Source organism: Lagopus muta, chromosome Z (genome assembly GCF_023343835.1).
Source record: "Lagopus muta isolate bLagMut1 chromosome Z, bLagMut1 primary, whole genome shotgun sequence".
Taxonomy (NCBI): domain Eukaryota; kingdom Metazoa; phylum Chordata; class Aves; order Galliformes; family Phasianidae; genus Lagopus; species Lagopus muta.
The window spans coordinates 9,678,979-9,703,239 of record NC_064472.1 but is presented as its reverse complement, the minus strand read 5'-3'; the positions used below and the strand labels follow the sequence as shown (position 1 = coordinate 9,703,239).

The following is a 24,261-nucleotide window of genomic DNA, read 5'->3' as shown; positions in this document are numbered from 1 at the left end:
AACCAAGTGAAATCTGGCAGCCCTGTCCTTAGTCACAAAATTATCACAACAAATCCAAGGTGTCTATGATACAATTGCTTGAACACCACAAACTATGAAGATCACTTTTGCAGCCCTCAGAGAGGAATCAAGGAATGCTAAGTAACTGAGGAACACAGGTGCATCACCAGGACCAGCGAAGTCTGACAAATAAAACACAGTAAATAGCCCTTGTCCTAACTATGGCTTAATACTCTGCTCACATCCAAAGTACAAGCATTAACAACTTTAGGATGCCAGGACAACCATAACCATGCGACCTATGATTCACTGGCATCCCTTGCTGAGGTACTAGTTACTTGGCTTACCCAAATAACAGGTACAGATATGACTCTATATTCCTGTAACTGCTGACATGGATCTGCAGTAAGCTGGTTTTCTATTTCACAGAATTTTCTCAGTCCTTATGACTTTTTCCATCAAACTGGAATAAGAAAACTGAGAGTGAATAGAAGAAGCCCCACCTCCCTACTCAAGATTTAACATTTATAGTGGAAATTTATCACATCTTACACATATACAATGTATATAAGATGTGTCTAGATATATTCGTATAGATAACTTGCTCTCAAACATGAACATATAATTGAGAACAAATAAAAATCTGACCAATCCAGATGCCCAAATGGATAGTTTTAAAAAAAATCTGATCCTTTTAAGTTTCTCCTTTGTCTGCGTCAGGGCTTATTTATTCTGCAACGTCATAGTTCTTTGCCTTCTTTGAAGAGGGCTCAATTTTGAACACTGTGGAAAATCAAAATAAGCAGAAATGCAAGTAGGAATGTAAGATACAGCCCAGACACTTGAACATTACTTATTATCTAACCCTTCATCTTCCTTATTCAGTACCAGGTCTCTAAAGCTATTCAGCTTCAATGCACTCCTATTCAAATAACAAAATGCCTTTCCAATCTGCACTTGAAGAATCCTACCTAAATTCATGGATGGTAATCCCTACGCAGGAACTCACTAGCACTCTGGAAAGCTTAAAATACACGTTATCACAAGCTAGTGGTTTAAACAAACAAACTGCCTGGGATACTGGGGCAGGAAGGACAGAAGAAATCAGGACACCCATCTTAACAGCCTACTCATCCAGCACACAGACTATCTTCTGTGCAGGATATGACAGTAAACATACCGTCTGAGCTGATAAACAGAGATTAAACACATTACGCAGGTTAAAACGAACAAAAAGTAAACAACAGGCCGATGAGGATAGGTTTAGCCTAATGACATCCTTACAGAAAATAGTCATTTTAATAAATGCATCTTCACTGATCACTGAGGTATCACACACATGTTTAGGAAAGCTCTTGTAACACCCCTGAACAGCCATGTTTCACTGCACCTCTCAGGACAGCAAGCAGCAAAGCAAGTACTCACTCTGTAGGCAGTCAGCGTTGAGCAAGTCTTGGCACTTCTCGTGGCACTTGACTCCACATTCAGCGCAGCGCATTCCCTGCCGTGCAATACCCCACAACAGCCCCTCACATTCATAGCAGTAGGTAGGAGTTGTGGCTGTCCATACTTCGAAGTTGTGTGGGGTTGTACAAGAGATAGGGTAAATTAAGGCTTGCAAGGTCTTCTTATAGACATGAGATTTCTGAAAGACAAAAACACAAAGAAGCCAACATCCAGGAAGGTGATTACACCTGTTGGTGCTGGTTATCACACAGGTGCACATGACAAGTGCAATAAATCTACACATCTTAAGTAGCCAAATCTATCAAAGCTTTCCAAGTGTAAGCAGAGAATCCCCTTGCAAAAATGTTTCTCTAGCCCTTTAAAAGAAAGTGAGATGGAAGAAATGAATTACAGTTTGTAGATGAGGGATACCTTGCATGAAGCAAGTTTCACATGCTCTCTGCCACAGTAGATAGCTGAGATGTTTGTATTTTTCAGGGCCCTATAAGACATGTTAAATTTTATTTGTTACATTTGTTTTCTGTAAACAAATGATGCAAAGCTTCACATCTGTATCTTTAGACTGTGAAGATAGCCCTGCATCGCAGAGCACCCTTACAATGCATTAACGTGATCTAAACAGCTCTCCCACTTACCAGCTCTTCATCTTTGAGAGATGTTCTGGTGGCCATTGCTGAGGTAATTCCGGCTTTCCGGGACTGAACCAGTGACTACAGAGGAACAAAGTTTGTTATTCACTGCCCATATTTAAAAATGCAGTGGTACTACATACCCAGAGACGTGAGCAAGGACACCCTGTCATGCCAGACATCAAGCCAGCAGTCTAGTACATTTCAGTTGCTTTCTTAAGCGACACATCTCACATTTCACATCTCAAAAGTCAATGCATACTTTGAGAGAACTCCAAATTAATTTCACCTGCCCACAGGCAGTCTCACTGTGGGAAACTTTTATTTGTTTCTCTGGCAAGAACTGTCAATGAAATCTGGGTTCGCCTCTCCACATCTATGCTCTGGCAGCAATGTACTGCTATTGCTTAAGATATTTAACGAGGGACTGCCTTCTATATTTAACTTCACTTGTAAACAAAATGAGGTTTTTGTCAGGTTAAAAACTTACACAACACTCCAAAATATGACAGTGAAGAGATACAAATAGGATAAAGAACACAGTGGGTCAGGAGAACAGGTTTGAATGTGCTGGTGAATCACATTCATTGGCCATCACTGAATACAATGAACAGCATTTCTGCCACAAAACTTCCTCCTTCACGCCACAGCAGTGATGTTCTGTAGTCCTGAGCAGCACAGGCCCCTGTCTTTGCAGCTCCTAACACTGCCATACACAGATGACAGCAGAGAAAGCAATTAAAATCAATAACATCTAATTTAGAATCATCAAATTTTATCAGAAATCTCCATGCGTCCTCTGATTTATGCCATTTGAAGACTGACCAAAACAGTTCATTCCATCAGTGATGTATCAGGACAGAGTACTTAATATGCATGCACTGCAGTGCTGCAGGTTCAAAATTAAAAGCAAACAAAGTGAAGGGAAGGTAAAATATTTTGTTTCTGATGAAGACTTCATGGATAGTCTTTAGCTTCACTTACCATGGCCTACGGAGATAGTGAATGAAAGCATTCAAAGGAAGCAACACAAGTTAATGCCATCATTGCACAGATTTAAAAGATGCAAGCAGTTAGTAAGACACACATTATGCTTCCCATGCATAAGCTGGCAGAGAGAACTGTATGCATCTTTTCACAGCACTACAGGATACAGAAACTTTGGTCTTGCGGCTGTTACAGCATTTCTCCCCACTATGAATGTGCTATATGTACTGAAGAAGCAGCCAACAGAAAGCCGTTTGTCCCACAGAAGCCTTATTTCACTGTATCACACAAACATACGAAACTTGTCTTCATTACTTGTTTGATCCTTGTGCCTCCTCAGTGCAGGACCTACTGGCAATGCTGCAAATTACTTTAAAAAATTCAAGCATGTTATGTTATCTACCCTCTCAAATTCCAACTTGCCAGACCTCACATAGACATCGTAACTTTCCACAAAGTATGTGACTTTTTAGGAAAACATATTTTAAAAATCCAGGCCTAAATTTAATCCAATCTTCTGAGTACAATAAAAAGGAAAACAAATACAAAAAACATTCTGCCAAGTGAATGAAACACTGTATGAAAACACAGCTCGTTCTCACTGAGATGTTTCTAACCCCCAAATACTTACTGTAAGAATTAATTTAACTAAGCAGGAAACTTACAACTTCTTCAAGTGACAATGAACGCTACCATATGTCAAAAAGTAAAGCTATTTGCTACCATTGACTGCGTGGCACAAGAAAAATCTCTTACCAAATCACTGACAAGTGGAATTGGCTTTTTTTTGCGTAGATCAGGCATGCTGTCAATGCCATAGAGACCACCTGCAGGCCTAGAGATTCAGGAGGAAAAAAAAAGGATTAAAAATCTCAAGAGCAGTAACAGACAGTAAACAGATGACCAAAACCCTTTGTTAGATCATTAGCTTCCTTGCTATTTTAACAGTTAATGAGGAAGAATCAGTTCACTTCAAATGAAACAAACCAATGTTGTTAACACACAAGCAAAAGAGGAAGAGAGGGAGGGAAAAAAAGGAGAAGAAAGGAAATTAAAGGAGAAGAAAGGAAAATAAAGGAGAAGAAAAGAAAATAAAGGAGGAGGAAGGAAAAGAAAGGAAAAGAAAAAAAAAATGTTAAAAGAAGGTTTAAAAGAAACACAAAGATTTTCCTTTTCTCAGTACTGGGGATCACGGCTAACTCTAAATAAACTGTTTATGCTTGCACAGTATCCACTGCTTTGCAGTGGCTGCTGCTGGCATGCAAAGGTAGGCTTGCTCCCACATCTGCTGTGAGGCATGGATTTGGCAAAAATCCTTATCTATCAACAGAGCCAGAGATTATGGGAGTGGCTCATACATGGTTTACAGTCTTTCTTTACCCTCTTCCTTTCAGTTTAATTCTTTTAAGGTTTTTTGGTTGACGGTTTTTTTTTAGCATGGGGGAAATGTGCTACTGGAAGTCAGCAAGAACTGAGATGGTACTTCAGAAAGCATAAATTTATAGCATAAATATATAGTATAAATTAATTATGTACCATTTGCATATGCAACCATCTAGATGCTTCTGCCCTGTGTCAGTGGATGGGAGGAGCATGTCAAAGTGGCTCAGCCCGGAGCCAGGACACTGCAACCTGTCATCAGAGTGCAGGCCAGAGCACACTCACCCTAGTCCTAGAGCCCTAGCTCATAGAGGAAAAGCCTGACATCAGAGGAGAAAAGAGAAGACTGTTTTTGTCTTTTTAAAAGTGCCCATTCCTGCTGCTCAGCAGTTGAAGTCATTCAGGCCTCTGTGGACAAGAGCTGCCATTTGCTGTGGAAATGGTGGGGGAACAACAGGGCGTCCGGCCCAGCAACACTCAGCCTACAGAAACAAGATGTGATAGTCTCCTTATTTCCTGATGAGCCAGCCTGAATAACTGTAAATGAATTGGCCGTGTAGTATCACACAGACATACACTTCCGCTTAAAGGCTTGATGATTTAGCTCAGACGTGTTTGACAACATGAACAGTATGTCTTCGGAGGCCTTCTGCTCGGCTTCCAGTGCAAAGAAACCTTTCACCTCTCCATCCTCACTCATCCATCTTCACTCTGCACCATGCTGGAGCACATCTTTTTGCAGATGGGAATTGAACTGGTCTCTGTAAAAGGGCTAGTGCCTTTAACCTGCATATTTTTCTCATCTGTATGCCACAGCTAGCCAAAATGATTGAAGACACCACATCTACTAGAAAAGATACTGTGGGACAGTGACATTGCTCATCTAAAAGATGTACATGTAGCTACACTTCAAAAATGATCCAGGAAGCCAGATTTCCACTATAAATTTGCATACGCCATGAAAATTGGTAGGCTGGTCAGGTACAACAGGGAACCTGTCTTCTGTGGGCAAGCAGGACCTACTCTCATCTCCTTTCATTAAAATGGGGATGAGAGATTATGTAAATTCATGAAGTCAGAAAACAGAAGACACTAGGAAAAGACTAATGATGTCCAAATCCATGTAACAGCAGACCGTGATAGGGTGGGGAAGGATGTTACTGCGCAGCCTAGCACAAGACTATGTCAAAGGAAGGAAAGACTTAAACATAGCAACACGTCAGGGTGCTGTAACAGTGAAACTGACTTTTCTGACTGTGTGTAGGAGGGTGACACATCTGATCCATGGCTGAGCTGCCAGCTGCTGCCAGATGAATAAGTCTGGTGAGAAGGTAAGCAACGTGAACCTCGCCTCTGCATGCAACATCAGGCTTATGTGTGCTGCACATGGCTCTTCGTGCTCCTGCACAGTGAATCAAACCCAGCCACTGCCCGCTATGCCACTCTGCCAGCAAAACATGACTGCAGATACTGCAGCTGGGAACAGGAGACTTACTGAGGCATGAGAAAGCTGCAAACTTAGAGCATTTCAGTTAGTTTAAGCTGCTGGAGTCCCCAGCAAAGAACAAAGAAGGGTTCTCTAGTATAGGAAATCCCCACAGCAAGGCCACATGGTGTTTTTACTGAAGGCTATCTTCATTTCCAACATACAGTTACAAAAAAAACCTTTTGCTCGAGTTACACTACAGTAATCCCCTCTGGCTTAAAATAGAAAAATCTGACCCAAATCAGAAAATAATAAATATATGCATAAGAACTCGGTAGTCTTGCTGAAATCAAATAAGATTTTTATCTGCTGCTCTAGTGCTAAAAAACACTCTCCGATCCAAGTCGTACTATTCTGGGGTGAAACAGGTGTCACAGATGACTACTCAGATGATGTCAAGAATTCCAGAATTACCTAAATCACTGTTTAATTTAATGCTGACTTTCAGGTCAAAAATTTGGGTCAAATCATCGGAACAACAAAAGTGTCTCAGAAACACAAAGGAGAGTCCGCAAGAAGAAAAGCCATGACAAAATTGTCACAAATAAAAATCCAGAGTCAGTGCCTCTGCTAAAGTGAACAGTGTAGCTGGGAAATAACAATTCCTTTCTACAGGATTTCCAGACACATTTCTTGTTGGTTTTGTTTTGTTTTTCTACTTCAATTGAAAGGAACTGTGACTCTAACCAAGGGAGAAAAAAGAACACTAAAGTTGTATGTTTATAAATTCAAGATGAGCCTAAACAAGTTATTGTACTTGAGAAACATGCCTAGTTACAACCAGCTTGCTTTATGCCAGACTACCATTTTTTCCACCTGTAAAATAAGATAATCACTTATAAAACAGACTGTCAGAGAAGAATATTTGAAAGGTGCTTGCATTTTCCACAGTGGAGAAGTACCTTGATACCTAGTTAGTTAGTTGTCTAGTTATGCTCAGACAACCTGCTTTTTGCTTGTTAATTAAAAAAAATAAAATAATAACCAACCAACCAAAAAAAAAAAACCAGCAACAATTCTTAATGTTCAAAATTACTTAACCTGTATTGTCAGCTACCCCAGTCTCTCTGTTCCAGCAAAATCTCTACTTTGCTTAACAAAATCAGTGTGACAAAAGTATTGATCGTGCTTCAAATACGTACACCATGGGTTCACACGTAGTAGGGTAACTCTCCTCTGCAAGTATATAATATTTGTAGCATTATTATGGAGTGCTATATTGGGGAATGAATAGCATCTTTAAGTGAAAACATGATTTGCGGTACTAAATAAAATATACAGATATGAGACATTATGACCAGAAAACGTTCCTTAATACCAATTGTACTTTTATTTTTTAAAGCTGTATTTCCAAAGGCAGTGGTTATGAACAAGAAGATTCTCTTGCATTATGCTAAAACTGCAGATAGCTTGAAGCATGTATTCATCACTTAATATGACCTTCATCATACAGATGCTTATATTAAATCTTGAAAATCTAGTGGAGCAAAGATTGTTTGTGATGACAGAAGATGACTGCTTCCTTCAAAGGACAGAACTTCTCCAATCTTCTAAGGAAAGAAGAATTCTGAACCAAAGTGCCTTAGTGTATGTTGTGACTAATTAATTCACAGTATGTCTTGCAGAGGAATTTGCCACCCTTCCCTTGCATGCAGGGATAGAGTGAGTAAGCCCAACTTTTGTCAAAACTACATTAGCCAGTTTATTTCATTATATCTCACACAGAAGGGGAAAAACTTACAGACTAGAACAAACATGGCCTGACAAAACTAGAACTGATACAAGTAATGTTAAGTATTTCTGAACTGCAGTTGTGCTCATCTTTCAGGCCAGGTAAAATTTTTGTGAGAATGAACCAGCAAACTCAGCACACTGGCTCCCTGTTAAGGCTGGAAAAGCTGCTGTTTATATTTAGCATAAATCACTGTCTCCTGTTCCAGCTAATTGCCAGTTCTCCAGCAAAATCTTGGGCTCCTTAAGAAAGCATGGGGTTGCTAGGCAGCTCCAGGCATTTGCAGGTGTGGCGGAAGCTTTGTGGGAATACCAACATTACAGAACAAAGATTCCAAAAGCAGAAAACCGTATAATGAAGCCTCTGGTTTAACTTGCAGTTTATCAGGAAAGCTTACTTGAGTAGTTTGAGAATTAACTTGTACGTGTAGCAAGCCAAGCTCTTGCTGAGATATCAGGACAAATCTGCTGCTACATCAGCTCCTAATGAGTGCACCACCACTGAAGCGTATCGCTCTAATCACATACACTGCACATAACCCAGCAGCTTGGAAAATATGTCGCTCTTTTTCTCCAAGGAAGGATGCTAGGGAAGCTACCATGCTGGCACCTATTATGCAGAGTATCACGCTGAAATTACACGCAATCAAAATTTGTCTGCTTCATTTGCTACAACTACTTGCAGAAAGAACATCATCTCGCTCTCACCTGTTTAAAAGAGGCATGGTGATCACTGTATTAAAATGTCAGGCTGCAACGACCCCAGAGCTACTCTAGTTTTGCAGTTTTGACTGCTAAAATGACCACAGAAATAACTGCAAAGACAGAAGACTTCCCCAAGATTACTTTTTTTTTTTTTCTTTTTTCCTACAAGCAAAGGACACAGCAGCTCTTCTGAGCTACACTCTCCTGAAAGTTACAGCTACCATTAGGGAAAAGACTACAGGGTTCAGCAAGCACTGTTCAATACTGTCACCATCAGCACTTGTTTCCATCATACTAGAAATACATGGCATCTAAAACCTTAGCTGCAAATCTCCTGAAGAGCTGCACAGCTCATCTCAAGTTGTTTAAGAGGAAACTACAACACACAGAGACAGTCTGGCCCTGAGTGAGGCATGGCTATCCAATTATCTCTGCAAATGGCCATTAAAAACATTACATGTTCTGCTTCTACCTAAATTAAACTGGAGACCTATACTGTAACTGTAAACAGAGAAACAAGGAGCTCAAAACAGCACTTACCCTCCTTTGAGCCAGGGTGGTTTTGAGGGATCAGCCTCATCTTGACCCTTAAATGGGGGAAGGCAAAAACACAATTTTAAATTAGTTTCTGAAAACGCCAGAAAAAGCATTCAGATTATATGCTGAGAAAAGGATAACAGACCACACTGCATGCGGCAAATGCATACTGACAGTCATTCAAGCACCTTCAATGGTCATATGGACACAGTCAGGACCAGAAGAGCCTGTTCAGTGCACCTCCTCTTTCAAAAGGGAGCCTTGAGTACCATCTCCTTTTTGTTTTCTTTTTTTCTTTTTTTTTTTTTTTTTAATCCAACGAAAGCATGAGCTATTGTAGAGCTCCTGTTACAACAGGTCACCACTTACATGAACATGGTCGTAATGAGGACACAATAAATTGAAAGCACCTTTACAAAATGCACAAATGATTGAGCAACAAATTTTCTGCAGGCACTCATGGACTTTGTTCATGCTCAAATGCAAAGACTCCTCAGCCCCCTAAGCCAATCAAGTCCCATTACTGCTCCACTCATTCAAATGCAACTATTTAATTTCCAGCAACTGGCAAGCAAGAGCCATCGCTTGCAAGATGGCTGCAGGTGAACAGTGATCTCTTGATAGGACGAAAGCCACCACATGCAGCAAGATGAAGATGCGTATTCATGAGTTCAGACCACGTTCCTATGTTCTCATAGGAGCATATTTACAGAGTGACATTTTGTTTCTTGAAAATCTTCAGTAGACCAATGAGAGCAGAGCAGAGTTCAAACTTTTAAAGTATACCTGGAGCAACGAGTTTGCTGTGTAAGGGGAAGGTGGTCTACCTGTAACTGGAAGCATCTATGATCCAGCTTACAGCTCACAGATTTTGCTCTTCTTGGCAAAAAAATAAAAAATAAATAAAAAAATAAAAGCTCATTTCCAGGAGCCAAATAGGATTAAACAAGACACTAATATCTAACAGTCCAACATGAGATAATCACGTCTGCCAAGAGCCTGCAACGTGAACACAGTGGAAAACAAAGTACTTATAGGACACAGCCTGAGAATCATCACAATGCAAAGCAATATGTGTCAGGAAATAAGCTGTACTTGTACACAAAACAAAAGAACATGGCTCTAAAAGAAAGACTCGTATTTTGTCCCGTGCTTTGGGTGAGCTGTGCAACTTCATGTTGTTAACAGGTGTCAGATGAGGTTTCCCAAGAAAAGCAGAAATAACCAAGAAAAACAAGTTTCTGTTTGAGGTCTCAACTTACACATCATCAAAAGCCCAATCTCCATATTCATTACTCCCAGAACTTCAAGTCTAGGCAGATCTGAAGGTTACATATTTTTGTTTATTTTAAACAGGCACGAACAACGTGACATTATCCATAATTCAGTATGCTCTCCAGCTTTTCCTTGTGATCACACAGGCCAGCAGAGTCTGCAGGAGCTCGGACTCACGGTCCAGCACTGGGGAACACTTCTGCACCCAGAGCTGTGCACTTCTGCAGGAAGTGCTGCACTCCACATTTCTTCAAGCTGCGCTCTCAAAACTTGAAACCTACATTTCCTATGGAGGGATTTGGCTCAGCTGTGGGTCAGAGGAGTGGATTTCATGAAGAAAACACAAGCAGATCCTTCAGAGCACAGAAGGGCAGACATTCATAATTTCATCTTTGAACATCTGGAAGAGCTGTAACTAGGAAGCAGTCATAAAATGGAGCAATACTTAATACTGGACTGAGCTCGACAGAAGCGTTCAGCTGAAGTGGGTCTACTGTCCTGAATAACTAAGAATGGCAAACGGCTAGCAACACACACTGGCAAAAGAAAATGGAATTACCAGGGGTCTGTCTTCGGTCCGTCGGCTTATATGAGAAATTCTAAGTAGCCAAATTTATAGATCACAAGTAGTAGGGACAATATCGCAGCTTTGAGACCACAACACTGCCAAGAACTGTTTTCTGCTTTAAAAAAAAAAAGAAAAAAAAAGATCCAGGGAAAGCTTTGCTATCTGAGCAATAATCATTTCCTCCAGGCAGCTGAGAGTCAACAGAGAATGGCAGAGCCCACAGATGTGGCAAAGGGAAGAAAGCATAGTCAGCAAACAAACCTCCATCACTCAGATTTTGATAAATAAACTGCACTTCTGCTCATTTATCTTCATTTCTTTTGCCAAGTATTTTAGACATTTACACAGAAAGGAAATGAGAAGAACTTGTATGTGGCAGAAATTAAAAACCATCTAGGTAGAACAGTAAAGAATAAGGAGCTTTTAGTAAATGATACTATTGATGTGGGGGCAAATTAAACAGGAGTTACCCCCAAGTGAAAACAAAGAGGTTAATTTGCATCAGGCAGCATTCTTCCTGAGCAAACAACAGAAAATCAGAACGTGACAGATATCAAACAAGGGCTGATGCCTTTAGTTTGGAGAAAAGCCAGTGCAGTTAAGGTGTGGGGGAAGGAAGGGAATGTGAGCCAAGCTAGCTTGGGCTCATTATTGGCTTCAACAGCTTGAAAGGCTTCAGAGCAAACACGAAGAAAAGAATGGAGACAAACAGAAAACTGGAAAAAGTGTCATACTGGGTATATTAGTTATTGTTTGACAAAGCATTTTTCTTTCAACTGTACAAAGAATACCAACCAAACTTTCATTTCAACAAAATGCTCTGATGTGATGGCAAGTGACATAAGTCAGGCTGGATAAGCTGAACAGGAGTAGGGGAGCCTTAATGTGGGTAAATAAGCAACTAGCTGAGCCAGCCATGGACAATACAGGACAAAAACTGGTGGGAGTAAGCAGGATCTGCTGATGATAAACATGGGAGAATTATCAATACAGAACAGAATTCAGACCCTGATGGAAAAAAACTGATGATACTGAAGACTGCAACAACAGAGGATTAAACGAAGTAGAAATGGCAAGGTCAAAGTCCTAAAAAACACCATGAGTTTTTGCTTCCAAGCACATTCTCAGTTCAAGAACAGCAGGTGATAGCAGACTCGAGTCACAGTCATCACACTGTGGCCATGAGCCACTATGATAATAGCCATGTAAGGAGAGAACATCATCTAAAGACAATATCCCTTGAAATGTCTGTATAGAAATAAAAGCATAAATACCACTGTACAGTTCTGGCAAGACTCCTCTAGAAAGGCACAAGTAATCCTATTCTACACCAAAGTAAAAAGAATTCACATAGAAAAAAGGTAAAACCAGTGTGAGGGTGCAAAGACAATGCTGTAGGAAGACTAAGACACACTTCTTACTCTAAAAAATGAAACCTCTTCTGTATTTATTCAGTAGAGGGAAAAATAAACATCATAGAAGAACTGAAGCTAAATGTGAATGGAGGATGAAAGTCAGGTACCTAACCATGACAGTCCTACTGCAGTAGCCTTTCAAAGAGAGACACAGACACCAAATCCAAGCAGTTTTAAAGAAAGAAGTGAGGTTGTTCTCATACGAGGTAATAACCACATTACATAGTGCCAAAGGGCAGCAAGAAGTCCTCTGCAGTCCCTTGTAGCAGTGACATATGCAGCTGAAGAACCAGAGGCTACATTACCTACAAGTGTTGGCGTTTAGATAAACAGGCACCTCCAGGAGTGCCAGTTAAACAAGTACGTTGATAGTTTATACCCTTGTTGTGTGCAGGAACATTTCATACATTCCTCTTCACTTGAAGGCAAATGGCAATGTTGCTCAGGTGGAAGTGCTGCAGCTGGGGAGTTTCCCATCCTCTGAAGGCAGCACTTGCTCCAGCACACTGGAGGGCTCCAGGAGCTGCTGTGGGGCTTTCTACCAGCCGTAGATCTGCTCAGGTCTGCACCAAGACAACAGCTGGGCTCACTGAGAGCCTATGCAAGCACAGGAAACAATGGGCAGATGCAAAGAACATCTGGAACCTCTGTGAAAGCTTTTAACGCTGTCCTTCCCAAAACAAATGGAAAGGCAATGTCAACACATGTAACACCTGAGCATGCACATGTCACAAAGCTGTTTTTTATCTGATGTCTTCTTCACTTCTCTACATGGCTCTGTCACTTGAACTGATTCTGAAAGCAGTGAGACCAGTGTGAATCTCAACTATTTTTTTACCTAATTTCCTTTAAGTTCATAAAGAAGCACCAAAAAGATGGGAGTGACAAACATAAACAAAATAGTCCATCACCTCTCTGCCCAGTTTTTCTATTTCTGACGGATGATAAATTTTACATTCACTGTCCAACAAATCTCCTCAGCCAGGGAAGTCGCTGTCACTCCAGTAATGAAGTATGCTAATTCACAACAAAGGATGCTTCAATCAGCTGCTGAAAGGTCTTCTCCAAGTAATTAAAGTCTCTTCCCAACCAAGAGCTGTTTACCAAAATCATGCTAGTGACAGGAGCACAAATTTAATACCGTGGATTAAAAAGACCAACAGACAAGATCATCTGAGTCACAGTATTCAGTCATAGAGAACACAATCTTTAGTGAGGCCTAAAAAGTCACTCAAAAGGAGTTCTGCTTATTCAGGAAAAGCAGTAGAAACAATTACAAGTAATCTGATAAGTTATTTAACAAAGTTGAAATATGTAAATCCTGCAATATATCTCATACAAAGGAAGATGTTTCAGTGATAGAACAAACTACTTCTATAGGACAGAAAGTCTTCAAATGGACAGAAGCAGAGTGAAAGTAAAATCACAAAGTCTTTTTTCTGGGAGAACATCCCCAGACCTGCTTGCAAACTCCCAGACCACATGAAAGTTTAAACTCAGAAGTTTCCATCACATTTAAGTATTGTGCCAACATGCTGCCCCCTTACCAAAAGAAAGATGTAGAATATGGAAAGCTGCATTATGTCAATACAGAAGGAAAAAAAAAAAAAATCAGCAGTGGCTTCATATTTGTTTTTTAAAATCATCCTAACTTGTTTTCAAATACCATGCTTGGTTATTGAAACTCAAGTACCTAAATTTAGCTGTAGATAAATTTGAATCAGGCTATAACAAGTAGCAACTGTTTCAATGTCTAAATTAAACTTCCAGTCATGCCTAATTAGATCCTTTCTTCAAGGGTATTAACAGCATCAGACTAAGCTAAATCATCCCAATTAAACTAGTCAGTCTTGTGGTTAAATGTCTTTATTGATTCAAGGACGCTGCATTTTACATGGATCCAAAGCTGCAACAAGCAGAAGGATTATTTTAAAATCACCATGTTCAGCAACAGCATTGATTCAGAAAATGACTTCAGAGCCACAGAGGAAGGTCCTTCCACCTGATGAATCTGCCAGTATCGGTTTCCCACACAAAAGATGAGCTATCTAAAGGAGACTGCCATGTTTTTGCACCAAAGCCAGAAGAGGACAGAACCTGACACCAATTCCACATATCTCTGCAATTCCAAGAAAGCACAAATGGATGGACACTGGCCAGTAAAAATGAAACAAATCTCTTGATATGTCAGCCAATAAAGCTTAGAAATGAAAATTCGTCAAACTCCATAGATGAGATTTACATGGAAGCCAAAAAGCTGCACAGTGTTGATCTACCCCAGGAAGGTAATCAGCCTGACTCATACAGCTAAGGGAGAGACAGAAGCACAGCAGGCACCTCGCCCATGTTGTGTAAGTTCAAGAAAATAAAAATTCAACAGAGAGAAACTTCTCTGCATGAGGTACAGCTGCAAACAGAAACAAAAGACATACACAGCAGTCAGTGAAAAACTCTGTGGATCCTCCTAGGAGGAAAGAGTTACCGGTTGCCCACAGACTGCCCACGATGAGCAGAGAGGCAACAAGTCTGTGACCAGAGAGGCAGTTTATACCTAGGTGTCATAACTAGGTAGCCATCTCACTGCCTACCATTAGCTGATAAGGCAGCTAACATCCACCTTTGAGCACTGCCCTGCTCAAAGTGCAGCACAGAGCTCAAACAGCTCAAACAGCACCTCCCAGCACCCACAGTCATGCTTAACTGTGGTATTAGAGCCCATTACAGAACTTCTGACTTTGATTGCTGCAAGTGCACAAAATGGCTAGAGATGGAATGAAATAATGCAGCCGATAAAAAATAAATGAGGAAGTACTTGATTTAAAGAAATTTCATGAAGAGGGAGACGAGGAAATACAAAATAAACAATGTGTACTCTGCTAACAGTGCCTCTGCACACCACGTGCACCCCACGGAGCCCCGAAGGGAGATCACTCGAAGCGTTCATGTTTTCTCTTTGTACAAGGTCCTACGCACTGAACAGACTCTTAGCTCACACACAGTGTTTACACTGCCTCCAGCAACCATAACATGCTAAACTGAATCCCAGGGTCTCAGGTGGAGCAATCGATTACATGGAGACAAGGCATGCACACAGAGGAATTTCAGAAAGAGATGCTGGTTAGAAGGGACAACATGTACAACCTGGAGTTCTCCTCTACCTCCTTCTGTGAAGAAAAAAAGAGAAGAAGGAGAGGAAGAAAAGTTAATAGATCAGATTTCTGCCACGAGATCAATAAAGCGATTTCAGGGAAAACATTTGCTGCAAATCGATACAACATCTGTGCAGCACAGTTTTGTGCTGCGCTTCCTGGGACATTCAATAGTTAATCTCTATCAACTACCCCCAAATTAAACCATGATCAATTTCACCCATAACTGCACATTAGAACATATGGTTTTCAGAGCAATTTTTACAGAGTTACAGTTCTTGTTAATAAAACTCAAGAATAATCTTAATACAGAATTAGAGATGCCATTTATCATGCTTGAGAGGGAACCTGTATTTATTACAAAGTGGGACAGATTTGCTCCCCCTCCCTCAAGAGTACATACACTATTTGCATCTGAAGCACCCCCCTTCCCTCCCTCCCCGTACCCTGTACATTTTGCCCATTACGAGGAAACTGGTAGCTCCCACGGAACACATTTTGCTTTTGCAAATACCGTAACACAAGGAGATATCTTCTAGTTTTATAAATCTAGGCAGTTCTCCTCTGAGAAAGAAAAAAGCCAAAAACGACACAGAAGCCTCCTACACTAAATCTCATGTTTATGGATAGGCAATTTCAAGGCTACTAAAGTCATATGAGAGTCATACTAAAACTTCCGGTAGAGACATGTTATCTCATAAGTCTTCCAACCAGACAACTTCATATCTGCACAGAAGACAGATATTACTCAGCTGCTAATGAAAGATGGAGGAGAAGGAATGCCTTCATGGCACGAAGGGCCATTCAAACTGGCAAAGTCACTCCCTGTATGGGTGTAATTACATACAAGCAATCACCAAGATAGGAAAACAGAGAAGCTATTTTAACTCAATCACTAAGGAGAAATCAAATTACTTCAGCAAATGAAGTGCTGGATTGTAGCTGAAATAAAGGCCTTATTTTCTACCTTAAAACATGCTTGCATGGATTCTCAACAAGAGAAGCTCTTTTCAGTGGTGCCCACTACCACAACAAGAGGCAGTGGGCACAAACTGGAACACAGGAGGCTCCTTCTGATCAACAGATTGCATTTCTGTGTTGTCTGAGAGATGGAGCATTGCCAGAGGTTCCCCAGAGACGTTGTGTAGTCTCTTCCTCAGACATCTTGAGAAGATTCCTGGACATGGTGCTGCTGGGTATCCTGCTTGGGCATTCTTCCTGCTTCAACAGGGGCTGAAGCATTCTTCCTGCTTCAACAGGGGCTGAAGCATATGGGCACAGAGGTCATACCAACCCCAGCCATTCTGGGAATCTGTGAAAGCCCCTGGACCACCTTCCAGGTCTCTTGCTTGTGAATTAATGGAGGAAAACATTCTCACACAAGCAGCCTCAGCTGCATTTCCTGTCCTTTCTTTTCCCTTTAAAGTCCTTCAAATCCAAACCTCTACTGACTTGGTCCTTTCAGGTGTCTCACTTCCAAGGGCAAATCCAGACCTCCCTTGCTGGTTTTTATCTCCTCTGCATTTGAACCAGATTCCTTCCTGAGTCACTGAAGTGTCTGAGTGCAGAAGAGCTGAACTTGTTGCACTCTTGGGTTTGCCATGGCACAGTTATACTGAGCAGGGAAAACCCAACTTCAGTCCCTGGCTGGAAAACACTGAGGACAGATGGAGTGCAACAGCTCAACTGTAGCAAGCCATCAGGGTGCATCTGTAAACTATTTGTGCTTTCAAGGCTTATTCCCTTTGTTCTTTTGGGGTTGGTTTTCCACAGATAAACCCTTGACACCGATGGATTGCTGTCAAACTTACAGGTCTGACAGTGCTTCGGCTTCTCAAATATCAGTCAAGCTTATTTTGAAACAAACTGAGTAATGAATCTTGCATTCGTTTGGAGAAATACTGAATTACTTTGCCTCTGATAACACCTCCTTGCAGGAGTTGTGCTCACACCACCATCACCAGCAGCTACATTGATTAAGCCCCAATAAAGGAATTCCTTCACCATTTCATTCTGAGCATCCATTGTTATTTTGGGGGGGGGTTGGTTGTGACTTTCTTGGTTGCTGATCTGTTGTTGCCGTTTCATTTTGTAACGTTGTTTGTTTTTCTACAAACATAAAGTTAAACCATCTTCACTTCATTTGCTTGTTTTATTCTAAGTTAAAACTTTGAAAATTTGTTCACGTAGTCAGGGGAACTTTTTTTTTCAAATTAAATACAACTATCTACATGTTTTTGCTAACTTCTAAATTGTTCTGATAATCTGCATCTGTGTACAGCTATAAACAAAGTAAACTTCTATGCCAATGCATCATCTCTGATTCACTAAAACACACAGGCATACTAACACCTTCAAAGTTGTTATCCGCTCCTTTGCTGCAGACTACTGCCAAACACATTTAATAAAACACAGTGAACTGAGCATTCAAACAGGCACGAGTAGCATCGTGGTTCAGCCTCAGAACCAGAAAGCCAGGAGGCAAAACTGAGTTTTTGGAGGACCTGAGCCAGGAATTTAAAAGCACATTAAAAAATACATATATATCTTTAAGTAAGGCATATACAGGCATCTGCAACTGGAAAAAAAAAAGGAAAAAAACAACAACCATACAATAAACTCATTCACTGCATTCTGAATATTGTGCTTTTTCCAAGGGAAGAAAGTAAGTGCTTGGTTCAAGCTTATTTCAGGCTGAATGCAAAAACAACAAAAATTAACAAATAAATAAAACTATTGCTTCATTTTAACAGAAAATGCTTGCCAAAACTGAAAGTCTGTATGATTAATTTTTACCTGCTCTGCAGCCCCTGGCAATACTCTCATCTCCTGCCCCCACTCCAGGTCCTGGCAAGTGATGTCCCTGTACCTTCCCTTTTCTGTTCCCAGCTCCCCTGCCTTGCTCTGATGGTCAGGTTGCTTTGTTTAATGGCACTCCTTCCAGGTTTCCTCCCAGGTGCTCTTCTTTGATCATGTTTGTTTTTTTTTTCCCCCCATTACTTTTAATTTCTTTGGATTCCTCTGGTTTCTCTTTCTACATCGTTATTTCATCCTATGCTTACTGTTGTAACTTTAGCTGTCATGCCTACCATACAGAGATACCTTTACTAGAAAGGCATACAAATATGAACTTTTTTGATGAATTAATTACTATAGAGGAAAATAGAACAGGGGAAACTCAGGGTGCCAATCTGTGCTGGACCCAGATTTAAGAAACCAAAGTCCAGCTGTGATCTCCCCCCTCCCCGCTGCTTTGGCTATCTTGTAAACATGCCTGTAATGCTCAAACAGCAGAGACAAGCAGCCTCTTCTCACAGGCAATGAAGCCTCGGAAACAACTTATTTCGGTATTTTGTTGCAAAGTGGCAAAGGCCAACCCAAACCACTGCCTGTTTCCCAGGTCCTAACATCAGAACTTATGTCCAGGATCTAAACACAGTGAAACACTACCAAAAGGGGTGGGAGGTGAGTGGGGTGAGAAAAATAAAAATATAAATTCCTGAATGAAAAGAAAAAAAATAAAATCTTCATTTTGACATTTACTATTTATTCTTGAGTGACTCTAATAGTTCCTTGAAAAAAACAGAAATAGGTACACATCAGTGCCAAGCTGCTAACGAATCCTGGTGCTCTGCTCATCAAAAATGTATTGTTCAAATTCACTTCACAATAAGGACCTCAAATAAAACAAGAAAGCAGAGGTTATTGAAGGCTCTATGATCTGCATAACTGAGAAGGTCGCTAGTGCAAAAGTCAAATACAGTCTGACAGATCTTTTCCTCACCAAAAGCACAGTCACTGGGAGAAAAAAAAAAAACAAAAAAACCAGAATACTTAGGATGAGAGAATTTTCACTGATTACTCTGAGTAGCTTTCATGATTGCAAGGAGAACTGAATAAAATATGGGATGCAGGGAGGATGGAAATGAGGAAGATTTCAAGCTGTAGCTGCAGTTTATACTTGTCTTGAAACCATCAACTCTCTTTCCTTAACTGTGCAGTGATTTGGACAGAAGCTGTCCTGCTGCCAGGAGAGGGAGCGGGTAGATGGACCTACATTCCAACATTAGATAGCAAACCAAGGCCTATGGACACACAGCCCATCAGAGCAGGTCAGCCATTTCCATCTCCCATGTCCTCAGGAACTGGTTAACCAGCATAGCTCCACTGCTGTATTAGCTCACATCTCTTGCGGTCAAACATTTCCTTATGTCTGCGGGCAATAAGGGATTTAGCTTCACGCAGATGGAATACAACTCATCTCATGGACAAGCTAAAGAAACAGCGTCAAATACAGGTCTTGATTTTTATTTTTTTCCTTTTAAAGTTTCTGCTAGAATAACATCAAGCAGAGATTAAACACTGAGAACTCCCACTTCGTGGTGGAGCCACTTGAAGTCTGGAACCACTCAACTCCTGAAACTGCACATCCAGCTACTTTTAGCTCAAATGCACACTTAGTTATCACATCTTAACTAATATATTTAACAAGGAACCAAGTCACGAATTATGATGAAAAACCCTAACACCTGCTATTCCAAAGATGCATTGCAAATCTTCCTTCCTCCCCCTCTCTCTCACAAAAAAAAAAAAAAAAATTATAAAAAAAAATTGAAGCTCACTAATTTGCATTCCAAGGTGTTGTACAATCAATTTTAGAGCTGTTTTTTTTTGTTTTGTTTTGTTGATTTTTTTTGTTTGTTATTTTGTTAATACTGTTGTATAGAGCACGCACTTGCCTTCATAATCGTCTCCTAATTTCTACGGTTGTTCACCTGCACAGCGAGATATTGGTCACTGGCTACACAAACACCAGATACGGACATCTCCTTAAAAACATTTTTTTTGTTTACCTGAATTTGTCTCCTCAGCAGAAATCCAGTTTCCTTCCTGTGCTAATTCTTTTATGAGTCTCCTACGCATTTGCCTCTTTTCCCTCAGTACATTTTTGAAATTATTGATGCACTTGTTCAGGTAGATGGTCTCTGCACACACCTTTTCAAGGCTCATGGGCCTGCACTCTTTTGCTTGCTCAGGTAGAGAGTTCACATCTACTCCACTTTCATCAGGAGGTGAACGCTGCCCAACAGCAATTTCACAGTCAGATGATGGCATCAAACGTGAAGCAGGAGGCTCGTATGCAACAGAGGAAAGACTGGAAGGAACAAATTGCATTTGAGCAGACGCTTCACTATTGGCAGTTGTGTTTGCTTGGCTTTCAGAGGACTGACTTGGAGGGGTTTCTGCAAAGTTGTCAGAGCTGCCACACATACCTGAACCGGTCAGCGTAAGTGTATTGTCATCATCCATCTGTAAGCCACTATCATTTTCCAAAAGCATTTCAGAATCGCTTGTCTCCAGTTTGTGAAACACCACTTGCAGAGCAGACCTGAAGTGATTAATGGCTTTCCCAAGCTTATTAGTATAAAACTTCATGTCTACAAGATCAATGTTATCCCGGGAATGATCAAGAAAATACTGGGAATTTTCCAGGACATCCCTAAAGACCTGATCGGTTGGATCTTGATCATTCAGGTCCATTTGGATCATATCTTTCAAGCTGTCACTACTGTCAGCCAGTTCATCCGTTGTATGATCATAGCTAATGGTTGTCACTCCACTAGAAACATCTTCTCTTGGAGTATCAACTTTCTCCACATTGGTAAATTTGCATGGGGTCTCACAGTCTACTTCAATTTTTTCTGCAGTTATATTTTTGTCTTTACTCAGAAGGGAAGAACCGTTCTCAGTGACACTCTCAGCATCATGCTTGTGTTCACCTCCACTGCTTGAGGCACACACCTGACTTTCATGGACCAAGGACTCAGACAAGCAGCAAAAATTTCCATCATTTGGTTTGGCCAAACTGGTCATCTCTGGAGAGCTTTTTGGAGTTTCATGAAGAGCCTTATGAAAGTCACTCTCATATGAAGGCTGTTCATTGCAGCTTATTGTTTGTGCTTCCTTCCCAGCTTCAGATATTGAGTTGCTTTTCTTACTCAAAGTTGACTTCTGCACAGAATCAAATATCTCCCCTACACATTGTGTTTTTCTGCTTGTGCTTTTATTCTTAACCTGGTATGAGTCAGTCCGAAGGTGCTCAGCTGCATCAGCACTCTGTGATGCATCAAGATTCACTGAATTGCAATTATTTTTCTTCAAGCCAGACTGCAAAGAGACTGAATCTGCTTTGTAGCCTCTCTGGTCATTTTGCCTCTTTTGCTCTTCACTGGTAGTGATCCAGACCCCTGAGCTTTGCAGAATAACAGACTTCTGTAAAATAAAGTCTCTCTGTTCACAACTGACAAGTTTCACAACTGCTGGTCTTGGCGTTAACGACTTGCCTATTCCAATATCTGACCTATAAGCATCTTTTATATACTTACTGCATTGGATACCATTGAAACAGTGATACTCAGATAAGAAGCTGCAGATAAGCTCTACTGTGTTTTCACCATCTTTTTCTGGAATCCCATAAAAATATAACACTGGTTCTTCCTTGTGTGCCTCCTTGTTTGGCTCCCGAGCACGTGTACCTGAAGTTTTGGCAGTGGAACCACCCTGCAGGCCCTCTATCTCACTCAAGACAGTATCCACGCAGCTTGAGACTTCATCCACAGAGCCTTTTATCAAAGTGAGGTGCTCTCGGAGTTCTGCAATCTCTGTCTGGATGCGACTTATTCCCTGAAGCTCTTTGACAATATAATCAACCACATCTACTGAGCGATCTCTTGATTGCCATCTGTGACTCTTGTATGCAGCAGGCTTCTGCTGGGGAAAGCACCCTTGCCTTTCAGCTCTCTCTCTCGAGCTCATTGTTATGCTCAGAGAAGAAAGGTCCTGCCCACCGGATACTCTACTCTTTCTTTCAGAAGAGGTCTGTGTTACACCACCAGTACAATTTCCCTCCGAGTCCTTCTTGTTCTGTTGAAGTGAGCATGGTATTTTTACATAGCCATCCCAGTTCAGTTCCACCTCACCAACACACACTTCACTCACGCCCTTGGTTTCTTGTTGTCCATCCTGATGGAAGTCACCTCCAGCAGCGGAAAACTCAGTGCTTGCAGAGCTCCTCTTCATTCCACAAACAAACATGTCCGTTTCGATCTCTACTGGAGAGAGCTGGCAGTGGTGAGCATGGTTTGGATTCTCATCTGCTTGGCCTTGAAGAAGCCTCTTCATTTTGTCCCGTAGAAACAGCTGGAGTCTTTGCTTCCGGAGTTGCTTCCTGGCCCACAGTTTTACAACAGGTTTTCTCTGCAGAAGTGCAATTTCATTTTCTTGCTTTTTCAATCTACTTCTAGCAAACATCATCAGCAGCTGCACCTGTGTTTTTCATAGTGCTACAATCTGCACAAGCACACATCAATCACTTCCCAATGCACAATTCACATCCAGTTTTTATTCTGTCACGAAGTAGCTACCGAAAGAGGGAAAAAAGATTACAATTTGGTTCAGATAGAAATAGCCAAAGTAACTTAAAAAGAGGAATTTTTCTTAAAAAAAAAAACAACAAAAAACATCCACATCAAAGCAGACAGAAAGAGGATGTACAATTTAAAGCGTACAGCCATCATCTTGGTTTTGGTCACCTGCCCAGATCAGGTCCTTCTTTGCAGAAATAATTGTTCCTTACCCCTTCTTCTCCCAAAGAAAATAAAAATGAATAAAGAGCAATTCTGTGTCCATTTCCTTCAAGTACCAGGTTCACAACTTCCAATAGGCTGAGCTTCTTGCAGCGGCAGGCTACGTGACTGAATTACCCTGACAGTTATTACTGATTCTATCAAGACACTTTTCATTTCTGTCTACAATCTTCATCCTTTCTTCCTTCAAACCAAAGCAGAAATCAAGTTAAATTTGGCTCAGTACCAGCTATCTCACAAGAACTCCACAAAGCAATGCAAAGAGGCAGGAAGACTGTGTGACAGATTTTGAGTGTAAAACCTTTTTGCTATTTTAATCTCTTAATATTTTGCTACTAAACAGTGGGGAGAAAAAAAAAAAAAGAAAGAAAAAAGAAAAACAACAAACCTTAAAGCTTACAAGCTCCCAAGCTAACCTGCAGTTAAATATGCCACACTTAGCATATGTACGAACAGGCTGAGCTGACAGCATGAAGATTCTGCACGTCACATCTACTCCAACCCTGAAGATTTTGCAGTGGATCATTTTCTCCACTTAAATCTCCTCTATGAGGAGCAAAGAAAACATACGATGTTATCTACTTAAAACTTTCAAGCTTCTTCAACTGCTGTATCTACAAAGCAACCCACTAACAAACAGTTTTTTCCTTCGGGAAGAAAGGCATACAGAGACCCAGACAGACATCCTCCCTAAGCCGAGGTGACTAAAGAATGCCCACTGCCTTTGATGTATCATGGTGGACTTGCTGCTGCAGCGTAATTCATTCTCGTGATCTTATTCCCTGTAAGATCTATAGTAGCTGCCCTTAACTTTCATTTCAATTATTATCTAATTCTTTAAAAAATATTTTTTAAATTCTGCAGCACATAAAACCATGATGTGCAACCTGCAGCCTACGTTAAATTTTGCCAAGTGCATCTAGCTTGGTGCAGGGAGGTTTACTGCTGTGCTGAAAGTACTAGAAAGAGTCTCTAGCCCTAAAACATCTAAACCAACAACAAGGTCACAGTTCACAACCAGACATTTGTCTGTTGCTCCATTCTCACCATTCTTCGAGGCTGGCAACCTTGGCTCTCCGATCACCATCTCTGCAATCCTGGAATCTACTGCAGAGATGGCCAGATGTAATCCCACAGCACCCAATGCAAGTGCTAGAACAAGTGCTGAGCCCAAGTATTTCACATTTTTACACTAAGTAGAGGACAGAACACCACCACAATTCTGTCTGCACTAAACTGAGGTCTGTGCCTAGGCACCAACAAGCTCCTCCTCTGTCTTCTCACTG

At 40.9% G+C, this 24,261-nt stretch overlaps 1 protein-coding gene across 9 annotated transcripts in view; it reads right to left on the bottom strand.

Moving 5' to 3' along the window:
• The window catches only part of UNC13B (unc-13 homolog B), a 206,076-nt gene that overhangs the window by 80,174 nt on the left and 101,641 nt on the right, over positions 1–24,261 (bottom strand). For 5 of the 9 annotated variants that reach the window (XM_048930934.1, XM_048930937.1, XM_048930936.1 and 2 more), the window contains exons 2-7: positions 20,183–22,749; positions 15,322–15,344; positions 8,926–8,972; positions 3,840–3,918; positions 2,103–2,177; positions 1,426–1,645 (exon numbers count right to left, since the gene is read on the bottom strand). In XM_048930934.1, coding sequence (XP_048786891.1) covers positions 1,426–1,645; positions 2,103–2,177; positions 3,840–3,918; positions 8,926–8,972; positions 15,322–15,344; positions 20,183–22,643 — 2,905 coding nt within the window. In that variant the 5' untranslated portion in view covers positions 22,644–22,749. The remainder of the gene's footprint in view (positions 1–1,425; positions 1,646–2,102; positions 2,178–3,839; positions 3,919–8,925; positions 8,973–15,321; positions 15,345–20,182; positions 22,750–24,261) is intronic. The other 4 variants (XM_048930940.1, XM_048930942.1, XM_048930943.1 and 1 more) reach the window with 1 other exon arrangement.